Below are 15,055 nucleotides of genomic sequence, written 5' to 3'. Positions count from 1 at the left end.
TTTCTTCACCGAAAGGGTGGTTGACCGCTGGTATAATCTTCCACAACAGGTAATTGAGGCAAGCAGCGTGCCAGATTTTAAGAAAAGATGGGATTGGCATGTGGGATCTCTTCATGGAGGTAGTTAGGGGGTGGGTCATTAATGTGGGCAGACTAGATGGGCCGTGGCCCTTTTCTGCCGTCATGTTCTGTGTTTCTGTGGGTTACAGATTATCCTGCTTGGGGTTCCTACTTTACAATCAGGTAGGTGATACCGTCCAGGTGGATCTGTCTAAGATTACAGTCTAGACGTAGAAGTTCTGCTGAGATTGATCGATCCTAGTATGGGCATGACACATAGTTTGGCCACTCTGTTTTATGATGTGAGGGCAACCTTTGTGGTCAATATCTTCTTAAATACTTTATTGCCAGAGGTGGTGGTAAGAGCGGATAGTGTAGCTGGTTTTTTAGAAAGGTTTGGACAATTTCCTAGAGGAAAAGTCTATAGTCTGTTATTGAGAATGACATGGGGGAAGCCACTGCTTGCCCTAGTTTGGTAGAATGGAATGTTGCTACTCCTTGTGATTCTAGAATCTTGTTACTCTTTGGGATTCCAGAATCTTGCTGGTTTTTTTTTTGGGGGGGAGGGGGTTGCCAGGTACTAGGGACCTGGATTGGCCACCATGAGAACAAGCTACTGGGCTAGATGGACCATTGGTCTGACCCAGTATGACTGTTCTTATCCTTTTACATGTGGCAAGTAAGGACAATCAAGCCATTGTAACATCACTGATGAAGTTGGCTCTGAGGCAGTGTGGAATGAGACATTATGACATCACAATCTCAGCTCTGGAATGTTGCTCTCATTGGGGTTCCGGAATCTTACTATTATTTGAGATGCTGGAATGTTGCTACTCTTTGGGTTTTGGCCAGGTACTAGGGATATGGATTGGCCACCGTGTGAATGGGTTGCTGGGCTTGATGGACCATTGGTCTGGCCCAGAAAGGCTATTCTTTTGTTCTAAAGCATACTCCATTGAGGCAAATAGAGCGTAGTGATTTTTGAGGATGAGTGAGTCGGGCTAGGCAAAAAGGTAGGTTTTTATAGTTTTCCTGAAGTTTAGGAGTCCCTCAAGGAATGTGATGCGGGGGTAGGTTTTTCCAGAGGATTGGTAGGAAATGGGAATAGGATCATTTTTGAGCTGTTTGAAGCTGGAGAGCATTTCTTGGGGGGGGGGGAGGGGTGTTTAGGTGTATTTTACCTTGGAAGTGTAGCGGTCTCTTTGGAGTGTAGATTGGAAGTTTATGTGAGAAGTATCTGGGTACCACGTTGTGGAGAAATTTGTATGCTAGCACTGGGCTTTTGAAGATGCAGCATTTAGTTATGGGCAGCCAGTGGGCCAAGGTCAGTGCAGGGGAAATAGGGTCATGAGCTTTTAGGGTTTTCAGTAGACTGATGGCTGCGTTTTGAACTCGGAGTCAATGGATGTTTTTTTGATGTAAGTTTGTTGGACAATTAGTTGCAGTAATCCAAGCGAGTGAGGACGAAGGCATAGAGTAGTTGAGCAAAGTCTTGTTCAGTGAAGTAGTTTCTTATGTTCTGGAGCTGGCGGAGATAGTAGAAAGAGGTGGAGACCACATGTGAGATATGATTGGAGAGTGATAGATTTGAGTCGAGCATAATCCCTAGGCTTCGTACTTGGTCTTTCGCAGTCAAGGTGGTGGATTCCCAGTTTAAAGAGGGGCAGATGTAGTTGCATTTTTCTTTCCTGATCCATAATAGTTCTGTTTTGGAGGTGTTCAGTTTGAGTTTGTTCGTTGTCATCCTCTTTCAAATTTTGGATAATAATAACTTTATTCTTTTATACCGCCATAACCAAAAGTTCTAGGTGGTTTACACTAAAAAGAGCTGGACAATCAGCGAAATACAATAATACAGTAAAAAGCACAAATATTTGTAAAATAGAATTTCAATAACAAAACTCACTAAGTAATAAACTTATCGAACAAAGTGGTATTAATTAATTTCCCAAAACTGCAATAGGATAACATAGCTTGCAGAATACATTTACCTAACCAAGATTGTTGCTTACCAACTTGAAATGCTAGGGTCCTATCTAAGAAGGTCTTATATCTACACCCATTAATTTTTGGATGAGCAGTTGTGTAGAGTTATAATCTGGGTATCGCGATTTGCTCTTCGTGGTAGGTAAAGTTGAATGTCGTAAGTGAAAGAGTGAATTTTTATTTGGTATTTTTGGGCTATGGCTAGGACTGGTATGATGTAGAGATTGAAGGACAGGGGGGATAGTAGAGTCCCCTGAGGTACGCCATATTTGATTTGTTTCAGGTTGGTTTACCGCTTGGGATTTTTGGCTCAGAAAGGAGTGGAATCAGCATAATGATGTCCCGCAGATATCTATTTACCTCTTTAGAAAAGATCAGGGCTTAATTTGTAGACAGCAAGGAAGTAGAACTGTGGAAGTGGTCAAGTGAACCAGGGGCTGGAGCAACAGGAGAAGAGGGGCTGGACGAGGAAGTAACGAGAGTGACCGTTCTCTGCTCTGCTCCAGGAACCACCCCCTCCTCTTTCTTGCAGGCTACTTGGAAGGGAAGGGCTGGAGCAGGACCTCCTGTTTGCTCTGAAGTCTGAACTTAATTGGTGGAACTGTGTTCCAATCCATTCACCCATAATTAGTCCCGGCGAAGATGTGGGAAAAGTGGGACTTCCTTGACTTCCCCTTGGTTTATTTCTCACCCAGTGGCCCTGGCAGAACATTCTTCTCTTCCCCTGACAAATTGTTCAGGTGTCTGGGTGGTAGACAATCTTTCTGTCCTTTAGATATGGGAATGAGAACTGTTTGGAGTCGGGGGGGGGGGGGGGGGAGCTACCTGGATTCTTCCTGGTGCTGCTAGTTGGGATTCTATAACCACCACCTAGCGGTTGATTGACAACCGCACCGAGCGGCGCCTACAATATATAGGGGCCATTTATAGAATCTGGCCCTTACTGAAGGCTAATGTTGGTTAGCACACACTAAGCTTTAGTAAAGGGGCTCCTTAGAGGTGCATTTTCGATATGACGTCTAAATCCGATGCTATGAGTGTTTTGAGAAACACGTACAAAAATCCAGTACTTCCAAAACTGCAAGACACCTATTTTGTTTCATTTGAAAATGGATGTGCTTATGTTCAGTGCACACAGAAGAAGCCATTGGGACATAGGAGGGACCAGCATTCTTAGTAGACTGGCCACATAGAAATCCTAGCAAAGCAGTGGGGCACCCTAGGGGGCACTGCGGTGAACCTCCTATAAGTCCCAGCTACATATCACCATATCCCACTTATAACGTATGGTGAGTTCTCCAAAACCCACCCAACACTCATGTACCACATCAATAGCCCTTATGCCTGCAGGTGACGCCTATACTCGTATGTGGGTACAGAGAGATTAGGGTAGGGTTTGGAAGGCTCACATATTCCCCTCCCTGCCTTACCAGGCTTTGCTCCCAGCCCCACTGCCTCCTTCCTTGCCTTCCTCCCATGTTCTGTCAGGCTCTACATCCAGCCCTCTCCCTTCCTGCCCTGCCAGGCTCTGCACCCAGCCCCCCTCCTTCCCCTGATGCCTTGCAGGCCTCCACTGGGCTTGCCATAAGTCCTGTTGGACCAGTACGAGGAATCTCTCCCGCCTCCTGTCCTGGCCAACTTTGACACATCTCACCTCCCTTCCACCTCCCAGACTTTAAAGCCCTGATGGTTCCAGCGGTGAACCAAGACATGAATGATCTTCCTATGCTCCTGCCCCATGCTGCTATCTGAAATGGCTGCCATGAGTTCTCGCTGTAAACTTGTGAGTTCCTGTGGTCTCACGAGTTTGCTGAGAGAACTCGAGGCAGCTGTTTCAGATAGCAGCTCTGCAATGGGCAGGAGCATAGGAAGATCACTCCTGGCCCAGTTCACCGCTAGACCACCAGGATTTTAAAGGTAGATTTTTTAAAAGTCTGAGTGGCGGAAGGGAGGTGGGATTTGTCAGAATCGACCGGGACAGGAGGTGGGAGGGATTACTCCAGTCCTGGCCCACTGCTGGTCTACCAGGGCTTATGGCAGGCCCAGGGGAGACCTGCAACAGGTCCGGGAGGAAGAGCGGATGGCGCTGACCCAAATATAAATGAGATCCCCATTTTTGGGCCTTTTTTTTGCCCAAAAATCTCAGTATATACGGTAACCTTTGTGCATTTATTACTGCTGATGAGCAAGATCATCGAAGCGCATTGTTCTAAATAAAGCCTTTGTTTTCTTTCCAGACGGAGTCGTTTGTACATGCATTTAAGGATCAACTGGTTAATAGTGCGCTTCTAGCACTGTACACGGCTCGTCCTGGCTGTGGCCACAGAAAAACAGTAGAACCCACGAAAACCAGAGAGGAAAGCGAGTTGAACCCTCAGGAACTTCCGTCTCCAATTTTAAGACAAGACTCCATCCCTCATCATTCGGACTATGATGAGGAAGAGTGGGTAAGTGGCTTTCTCATGTTCCTCTAGTCCTTACAAAGATTTCCCCACTTTTTGCCACCAGTGGCCTGTCCACTAAATTCTGGCACTTACGTGGGGATTATTGCACATTCATGTAAGTACCGATTTTAAAAAGCCAATGTTTACATGTGGAGATCCCCATCATGCAGAGATTCTAAGGAGAATGCTATGAGTGCAGTTTAGTATCAGTGGAAGGGGGGGCAGACCGTCCTGGGCGCCGTCTTCACGGGGGGTGTCGGCATCGGCGACTCTCCGCCTCCCCCCATACCTCTTTAAATGTTCGCCAACACAAGCAGTATCTTCTGTTTGCTGCTCGCACTGACGTCAGCTCCCTTCTGATGTCATTTCCTGGCCACGGGATCAGGATGTGATGTCGGAAGGGAACCAAGGTCGGCGCAAGCAGCTGGTGGAAGGTGCTGCTCACACCGGCAAACTTTTCAAGAGGTACGTGGAGGGCGAGGGGGGTTCTCAAGCGGCAGGAAAGAGTAGGGGGGGTGACCAAGTGACTGGGGAGAGTGGGGGAGGGGTGCAAGGTGCGGCAATGTGGGTGCCAACCTCCTATGCCACTTTTGAGCATGACTTGGGAGAGACTGGAATTTACTTATGTATTCCACATTTTAAAAAGGGAATATACATGTATGTGGAAAAAGTTCCACATTGGGTTTTGCACCAGCTCAAAGGCACTCAAAAAGGAGTTTAGAAAAAGGGCTTTACGTGAGGAATTAAAGGAGTCTTTCTTCTTAATCCCATATAATTTATTTCCTCCTCCAAAATGAAACCAGGGGGTTCTTTTACTAAGGTGTACGCTGAACGATTTAGCGCACGGTAAATCGGTTAGTAACATAGTAGATGACAGCAGATAAAGACCCGAATGGTCCATCCAGTCTGCCCAACCTGATTAAATTTAAATTTTTAAATTTTTTTTCTTAGCTATTTCTGGGCAAGAATCCAAAGCTTTACCCGGTACTGTGCTTGGGTTCCAACTGCCGAAATCTCCGTTAAAACCTACTCCAGCCCATCTACACCCTCCCAGCCACTGAAGCCCTCCCCATCCCATCCCCCACCAAACGGCCATATACAGGCACAGACCGTGCAAGTCTGCCCAGTACTGGCCTTAGTTCAATATTTAATCTTATTTTCTGATTCTAGATCCTCTGTGTTCATCCCACGCTTCTTTGAACTCAATCACAGTTTTCCTCTCCACCACCTCTCTCGGGAGCGCATTCCAGGCATCCACCACCCTCTCCGTAAAGTAGAATTTCCTAACATGGCCTTTAAATCTACCACCCCTCAACCTAGCGTGCCTTAGTAAAAGGACCCCCAAGTTAAATTTGCAGTCTCACTTTTTAACTGGCAGCAATTGCACGGGTTGGTTTGTAAAGTGAGACAGCTACACGTGGAAGTGGAATTCTCTCTCTCTCTGTTGATTGCCCGTCTTCCCAAAGGAAACCATTCTCTGTTAATGAGACTTAGCCCCGAGGTATAAAATGTTTTAACACAGGAACGGTTTAACAATTTTTATAGTTTCTTTTTCTCTTGGTTTACCTTGGAAAACACAGCCTTGCGTATTCAGTATTTTCTTAGGAAAACATTATTTCATCTATTTTTATATGGATTATAATGTCTACCTGGAAAAAAAAAAGAAAACACCGTACATTATCAAACAGTCTTAGCCTTTTGGGGAATCTAAGACAAAGAAAATCTGTTCAAATGAAGGGGAAAAGTATCGTTCTCTCTTTTCTCTGCTGGCTACAGCATGTTCGTCATAATGGAAAATTAATTGTATACTATTGCAATAATTACCTAACTTTAATGAAATCTTGGTTATAGAGCAGGAGAAGTCGATTCTCCAGAAAATGTTGCTTAAGAATGTAAGAGGAGTTCTCATTGTACACCGAGGTCTAGTCGTCACGAGACAGGCTTTGTTCTATCTTGGATGTTTCTTAGTTGATCTAGTTCAAAGTTGTGCAACCACAAAAACAGCACAAAGGCCTAACAAAAACTGGGATTCACAAAAGACCCAACACGGTCAGTGTTTCGGCTGAAAGCCTGCATCAGGGGTCTTAAATATATACAATAAAACATTGGTTTGCGAGCATAATTTGTTCTGAAAGCATGCTTGTAATCCAAAACATTCATATAGCAAAGCGAATTTCCCCATAAGAAATAATGAAAACTCCACGACCCAGAAACTTTAATACAAAATACTGTATGTACTCGTATTGCAAGGCTTCGCTCGTTTAGAACAGTCACTACACTCTTGTAGCGTCAGAGAGAGAAGAGCCATCGGCTCAGTTGTGATGATGTGACACGTGTATACTATATGTACTCGTCTTGCAAGACCTCGCTCGTTTAGAACAGTCACTACACTCCCGCAGCGTCAGAGAGAGAAGAACCATTGGCTCAGTTGTGAAGATGTGATGCGTGTATACTATATGTACTCGTATTGCAAGACCTCGCTCGTTTAGAACAGTCACTACACTCTTGCAGCGTCAGAGAGAGAAGAGCCATCAGCTCAGTTGTGATGATGTGACACGTGTATACTATATGTACTCGTCTTGCAAGACCTCGCTCGTTTAGAACAGTCACTACACTCCCGCAGCGTCAGAGAGAGAAGAACCATTGGCTCAGTTGTGAAGATGTGATGCGTGTATACTATATGTACTCGTATTGCAAGACCTCGCTCGTTTAGAACAGTCACTACACTCTTGCAGCGTCAGAGAGAGAAGAGCCATCAGCTCAGTTGTGATGATGTGACACGTGTATACTATATGTACTCGTATTGCAAGACCTCGCTCGTTTAGAACAGTCACTACACTCTTGCAGCGTCAGAGAGAGAAGAGCCATCAGCTCAGTTGTGATGATGTGACACGTGTATACTATATGTACTCGTATTGCAAGACCTCGCTCGTTTAGAACAGTCACTACACTCTTGCAGCGTCAGAGAGAGAAGAGCCATCAGCTCAGTTGTGATGATGTGACACGTGTATACTATATGTACTCGTATTGCAAGACCTAGAGCCATCAGCTCAGTTGTGATGATGTGACACGTGTATACTATATGTACTCGTATTGCAAGACCTCGCTCGTTTAGAACAGTCACTACATTCCCGCAGCGTCAGAGAGAGAAGAACCATTGGCTCAGTTGTGAAGATGTGATGCGTGTATACTATATGTACTCGTATTGCAAGACCTCGCTCGTTTAGAACAGTCACTACACTCTTGCAGCGTCAGAGAGAGAAGAGCCATCAGCTCAGTTGTGATGTGTGTCTACTGTATGTACTTGTATTGCAAGACCTTGCTTGTATATCAAGTTAAAATTTAATAAAATGTTTTGCTTGCCTTGCAAAACCCTTGCAAACCAAGTTACTTGCAATCCAAGGTTTTACTGTAGATCTAAAAAAATATGAGCACCTTTTTACAGAGAACGAATATATAAAGGAAAATGTTTTGTGACGGCTGGAATATCATTAGCATTTCGCACTACTGCTGTTTGGGTAGGGGGGTGGGGGAACAACCCCCCACATTTTAGAGAAAACTTAACTTTTCCCTTAAAAAATCGGGAAAAAGTTAAGTTTACTCTATAATGGAGGGTTCCAACCCCCCCCCCAATGGCAGTGCGAAGAGTATGAAGTAAACTGGGGGGGGGGTTCCCCACTTACACTCCGCGTCAGAGCTCTTTAAAAGTCACTTTTTAGGCGGCGTGCTGGTGTCTTGCGCTGAATGACTATGAACCGTTTGAAAAGACAGTGATCCCATCTCTCATACATGGAGATCAAACTGGATTCATCAAACATAGATACATAGGGGATAATCTTCGTTTATTTCATCATATCAATGCTCACGCCAAATCAATGTCGGATCCTGTGATTGGTCTAGCCATTGATGCTGAGAAGGCCTTTGACCGAGTGGAGTGGCTTTTCTTATTCCGAGTACTGAAATGGTACAACTTTGGTTCTTTCTTTACAGACTGGATAGAAACAATATACAGACAACCCACGGCGCGTATCCTGATAAACAACTCTCTCTCTAATAGATTTTCCCTCCATAGAGGTACCCGTCAAGGCTGTCCCCTTTCACCACTATTATTTGATTTAGCATTGGAACCTCTATTGTTAGCTATCCGACAATGTTCCTTAATTAAAGGTATTCCCTCGTCCAGTCGAGAGATTAAACTAGCAGCTTACGCTGATGATGTTCTTCTCTTTCTCAAGGATCCTCTTGTCTCTTTACCTCATTTTATCCACATCGTCTCTCAATATTCTCAAATATCTGGATATTCTGTTAATTGGGAGAAATCAGAGATCTTTCCGCTAAATGATCACATTTCCTCCTCAGATCTAGCTCAATTTCCTTTTTCATGGTCACAGGGAGCCGTAAAATATTTGGGGATTTTAATACATAAAGATCCATTACTTGCTCAGGATCTCAATATATCTAAAATCAAAAACTTGGTTTCAAGTACTACATCTCGTTGGTCCCCGCTTTATTTGTCCTGGTGGGGTAGAATAGCCTCCATTAAAATGACCTTAGCTCCACAAATTAATTATACTTTATCTATGCTTCCCCTTCTCTGCCATAAACCGTTATTTCATTGGCTTAATATGAAAATTTCTGAATTCATCTGGAACAAGAAAAAACCTCGTATTGCTCTCGCCAAGCTGAAGGCCTCTAAGATTAAAGGTGGCTTAAATTTACCTGATTTTTATTATTACTACATCGCATCCTTAGCCAAATACGGAGCTCACTGGATTGTTGACTCTTATCCACAGGATCAACCAGCATGGTTTGAAATGGAATGCTTTTTATGTGCACCATTACACATCTCCTGCTTCCTTACAGTGTCGATACCTAGACACTTGAGAAAGTATTCTTTGCTGAGCGCAACACAACATGCTTTTCATTTATTAGATGCAGTGGCTGAGATCTCTGTTGCTGAAGGCCCACTCATGTCCCTTTGGAATAATTCTAAAATTCAAAATAAGGGTAGATCCCTTTCATGGAAGAGGTGGCAGCGGGCGGGTGTGTGGTTTGTTCATCAATTGATCTCCTCCTCTTCATTTGTCCCATTTGATACTTTTTGTTCTGTAAACTCACTCCCATCCTCTGTATATCCTCAATGGCTTACGCTTACTAGAATACTATCTAATGTGCAAATGCGCCCTGACTTTATGACCTCTCATCAAACTATTCGTCACTGGTCTACCTTGGCTTTACTGAAAGGTAGGGCGATATCTCTTTTTTATAGTATCTTAAGAGATCACACCTTCACTTTTACGCCTCAATACATGAACCACTGGGGCTCTATCTTAAAGACCACGCTTTCTGAAATAGATTGGGAACTCTTCTGGTCATCTACAAATCGTCCTCTATTATCCTCAAGAGTCTCGCAATCAATGTTCTTTGTTATGTGGAATGCAGTATGGATTCCGTTTCGAATGTGGAAAGCGAAACTGAAACAAGATCCTACTTGTTGGAACTGTTTGAAAGAGCCTGGAACTCTTGATCACATGCTTCTTCACTGCACTATGGTTCATTCCTTTTGGATTCGTATCTGGGACACCATAAAATCTATTACCAAATGTTCAGAACCTATTTCCATGGACATTATAATCCTTCGTTCTCAACACCCTTGCTTCGCACTATCAAACTGTCCTCCTAAACTCATTGACACCATGTTTGTGACAGCTCTTATGCACATTTTAAAAAATTGGAAATCATCTACATTACTAGACTACACCTTTTGGTGGAACTCTTTGAGCATGTACCATAAATTCGAATCATATGCATATGAAAAGAACATGATATCTCGTTTCTCTACAAAATTGATGCGAAATAAATCACCTTGGTCGTTCTTAGATTCATATGTTCATTCTGCCTCGTAGACACTTCTACCTCTCTCTTTTTCTCCCTCTTTCTCTTTCTCCTTCTTTACCTTTCTTTTTTCTTTTACTTCATCCTCACTTTCTTTTTTCTTTTACTTCATCCTCTCTGCTTATCTACCCTTTCTATTTCTTTTCTTAGCAGTTTCAAATACTCTGAATTCTTCTTAATAATTTGTTATATGCAAATGAATGCAATTATGGTTTCTTTTGTTTCTACATCACTATTTCTTATTCAATTTTCATGTACTTGAACTGCTTTCTGTATATTATTTATAATATTCAATAAAATTATTGAACTCAAGAAAAGACTCCTTTAAAAACCTGTATCTCAGCTACATGAATTTTTTCTCAAGTGACTACATATATTCAGGATATCAATACAGGTACTCGTCGACTTGCGACCTATTCGAGTTACGACTGTTCGACTTCACGACGCGTTTACGACAGTTTCCCCCACCAGCTGTTAGCAGCCCCAGTCTCCCGCACTCCCAAGTCTCGCTACGCAGCAGTAACAACGTAAAGAGGAGGAGGCGCCACGATGAATGTTCACCACAAAGGGATTGTGCTGGGCTTGACTTAGGGGTCCTTTTATCAAGCTGCAGTAGGGGTTTAACGCGCGTAATACCGCGCGTTAAACCGCCTGCCGCACTAGCCGCGAACGCCTGCATTGGGCAGGCGTTAGTTTTTTAGCCGGCCGCGGGGGTTAGCGCCTGATGAAATGTCCGACGCGCTAACCCCGCTAGCACGGTTTGATAAAAGGAGCCCTTAGAAAGTAAGAAAATGTTGATAAAATATGACTTTAAGATGATTACAGTATCATTACCCAGTCTAATACAGTAGTCTTACCGTAGTCTAGCATAGGTCGACTTACGTCCCGACCAACCTACGACCTGTCAATCGGTACCAATTACGGTCGTAAGTCGACGTGTTCAGATCGGATCTTAATTAATTGATGTGAACCGCCTAGAACTCATTGGGTATGGCGGTATACAAGAACATAATAATAATAATAATACTATGATTTTGAAACTGGATGGCCATTTGACAGATTTTTTTTTTTTTAATTAAACTTTGAGAGGAGGGGGGGGAGAAAACAATTGTTTTATGTATAAATTGTGTATTTAATAGTGCGTTTTATGGGAGGGCGTGGCTTGGAACACGCACAAGATGGAGGTGTGATCACATTGCTCTGCTCCCCCAGGCACTAATTCTGAAGAATTTGCTGTAAAATAAAGTTTCTTGTATCAAAAGAACTTACTATAAAGTCAGAGGATGGCAACTTCAAGGCAGACGAAACTTGAGACGGCTTTTGTGGGCACTGCTAAGCGTGTCAAGCATGATCATGTGACGCCGGCAAAGACTGCACTCCCGGATGAGGAAGAAATTGATAAAAAAGAAGTGATGACAGCGCTGGAAAAAATACAGCAGATGCTACAAAAGAACACAGATTACATACAGGAAGTAAAGGAAGAGGTTGTCAACATAAATAAGCAATTGGAATTGGCAAACCAGAGAGTGACAACACTGGGAAAAAAAATGGAACAGTTGGAACTAACAGAGGTTCAGTTTAAATCTGAAAGAAAAATCATTTCAGAGATGCAACAACAACTGGAAAATTATGAGAATCGTGGACGTCGGAAGAACATAAAAATAATTGGGCTGGCGGAAAAATTGGAGGGAGATAATCCCATAAAGTTTCTGGAGACTTTAATACCAAAACTTTTTCAGCTGAACTCTAAACAACCTCTTGAAATTGAAAGGGCACACAGAATTCCCTTCCAACGGTCAGAAAGTCAGTCAAAGCCCAGACCGCTTATCTTTAAACTGTTAAGGTTTCAGCAAGCCTTTGAAATACTGAAGTTGGCAAAATCAGACAAAAATTTGACATATAAAGGATCAAAATTATTATTTTTGCCTGACTTTGCAAAAAAAATACAGCAGCATTGAGGCAGCAGTTTCTGCAGTTAAGACCACAGCTTAAAGACAAAGGATATAGATAGGGTTTATATTTCCCTGCAAAGATGAGGATATCCTATGGGAGTAAATCACTATATTTTGAGGATCCAGGGAAGTTGAAAGACTTTCTGAATAACTCTGAACCAATGACTATGTAAGGAAGAAAAGGTTTAGAAGACAGAAATATATTAATAGGAGTGGAATATAAAAGTAAGACTGGAATAGAATGGATGGAATGCTAAGGATTTATGAAAATGTTACATTTCTTCTTTTATGTATGTATGTAGTGAATATGAAATTGAATGAAATGGTTTAGAACTCTAATATAAATATATTTAAAGAAGCATATTCATAAATAAATTAAAAGAAATATAGATATTATGCTGTGAAAGTGGGATGAGATGAACTTAAGGAGGATTTATAAAATATGTAAAGTTTTGAAATGTTCATTTATTAATATTGAATATGGGGGAACTTAAAAGATTTAAAAGAGAATTGATAAAAAGGTAAAGGTGGTATTTGACCATTTTGGAAATTGGGTTATATAAAAGTATGGAAAAATAATGAAATAAATGGTTATGTTAATATTTAAAATACGTGGAAAAATGCAAGGTCATGCATATAGGGAAAAAGAACCGTTGTTCAACTACAAATTGGGGGGGGCATTGTTGGGAGAAAGCAATCTTGAGAGAGACTTGGGTGTGCTGGTGGATGCATCACTGAAGCCATCTGCACAGTGCGCAGCGGCCTCGAAAAAAGCCAACAGGATACTGGACATCATAAAGAGGGGCATAACTACCAGGTCGCGGGAAGTCATCATGCCACTGTATCGAGCGATGGTGCGTCCGCATCTGGAATACTGCGTTCAATATTGGTCGCCGTACCTCAAGAAAGACATGGAGGTACTTGAGAGAGTCCAAGGAGAGCAACGAAACTGGTAAGAGGGCTGGAACACTACCCATATGCTGAGAGGTTGGATAGGCTGGGGCTCTTCTCTCTGGAAAAAAGGAGGCTCAGGGGTGATATGATAGAGACCTTCAAGATCATGAGGGGTATAGAGAGGGTGGATAAGGACAGATTCTTCAGGCTGAAGGGGACAACAGGTACGAGGGGGCACTCGGAGAAACTGAAGGGAGATAGGTTCAAAACGAATGCAAGGAAGTTTTTTTTCACCCAGAGGGTCGTGGACACTTGGAATGCGCTACCGGAGGAAGTGATCAGGCAGAGTACGGTACAGGGATTCAAACAGAGACTGGATGGATTCCTGAGGGATAAAGGGATCATGGGATACTGAGAAAGCTAACCAGAAAATAAATGTAGAAACCCAACCAGGTCGTGCAGGTGCAAGACCGGAGGGCTAGGACGTTGATGGGAAGATAGGACTCAATTAGGAAACCGAGGTGGCATGGGGGCCCCTTCTGGTGATTTAGACAGGTCGTGACCTGGGCCGCCGCGGGAGCAGACTGCTGGGCAGGATGGACCTATGGTCTGACCCGGCGGAGGCACTGCTTATGTTCTTATGTTCTTATGTCATGGTAGTAAGATATAAGATGGGAAAAAGTACATTTATATGTGGGAGACAATGTATAAATGCCTGGGGGGTGGAAGTGGTTGCATATCCTATGCGTGGTTCAAGTTTATCCATAATGAAGGGAGGGGTGGGAGGGATATGGGGAGGGGGGATATTTAAGAGTAAGGGGAAAGAATATCTGTGTAGTAGGGGATATTATATCATATTCTTATATTTTATGGATGTTATGGGAAGGATGGTGTCTAATCAATTTCATTTATATAAACTGGAGTGTCAATGCTGGAATTCTATTGAGTTGAAAGATGGAGACTAAATTCTACTCTTTAAATGTCAATGGCCTGAATCACCAAATTAAAAGGAAAAAAATGTTAAATTTCCTTAAAAAGCAACAGGCGGATGTATATTTCATCCAAGAGACCCATCTGTCCACAATAGAATCTAGAAAGCTGGAAGGGGGATGGATTTCAAAAGTATTTTTTGCTCCAGCAAATGGGAAAAAGGCTGGAGTGGCCATTTTAATTAATAAAAAATGTACAGCTGATTTTAAGATGGTAGAAATGGATCCATTAGGAAGGTGGGTGCATATTGAAATGAGCATGGAAAATAATACCCTGGACTTATTTAACATCTACGCTCCTAATACGAATCAGATGGAGTTTTTTAAGAACCTACTACAAATTTTAATGCCACTGGCTGCTTCTAATTTAGTGGTGGCTGGAGATTTCAATGCTGTAATGGATTCAATTATGGATAAAAATCCAAGTAGAGTTATGAAATCATTAGGGCTAGATAATTTGGTAAAATCTTATGATTTAATAGATATATGGCGTATTCTTCATTTTAATGATCGGGAATTCTCTTTTTGTTCACAGGTCCATAATTCTTTTTCAAGAATTGATTATATTTTTGTTTCAAATAATTTAGCGAAAAATGTAATAAGAGCTATTATAGATCCTATTCTCTTATCTGATCATGGTGCTGTATGGATTGAGTTAAAGGATGGTGAAAAGGATTATTCTAAGCCGGTTTGGAGATTTGATAATTCTTTGGTAGTAGATTCAAATTTTACTGAAGATTTTAAAATAAAAATGATTGAATTCTTCCAAATTAATGATACTAATGATATAAATATGGAAGTATTATGGGATGCGTTTAAAGCAACCATGAGAGGTA

The 15,055-nt window shown here is 42.4% G+C and overlaps 1 protein-coding gene across 7 annotated transcripts in view; it reads left to right on the top strand.

The window, feature by feature from the left end:
- Positions 1 to 15,055, top strand: part of INPP4B (inositol polyphosphate-4-phosphatase type II B) — an 812,760-nt gene that overhangs the window by 631,933 nt on the left and 165,772 nt on the right. For all 7 annotated transcript variants that reach the window (XM_033939865.1, XM_033939855.1, XM_033939874.1 and 4 more), the window contains one exon: positions 4,283 to 4,492. In XM_033939865.1, coding sequence (XP_033795756.1) covers positions 4,283 to 4,492 — 210 coding nt within the window. The remainder of the gene's footprint in view (positions 1 to 4,282; positions 4,493 to 15,055) is intronic.

The sequence above is a fragment of the Geotrypetes seraphini genome, chromosome 1 (assembly GCF_902459505.1).
Source record: "Geotrypetes seraphini chromosome 1, aGeoSer1.1, whole genome shotgun sequence".
Taxonomy (NCBI): Eukaryota; Metazoa; Chordata; class Amphibia; order Gymnophiona; family Dermophiidae; genus Geotrypetes; species Geotrypetes seraphini.
Note: the sequence above shows the minus strand (reverse complement) of the source record. Positions and strands in the feature narration are given on the sequence as shown.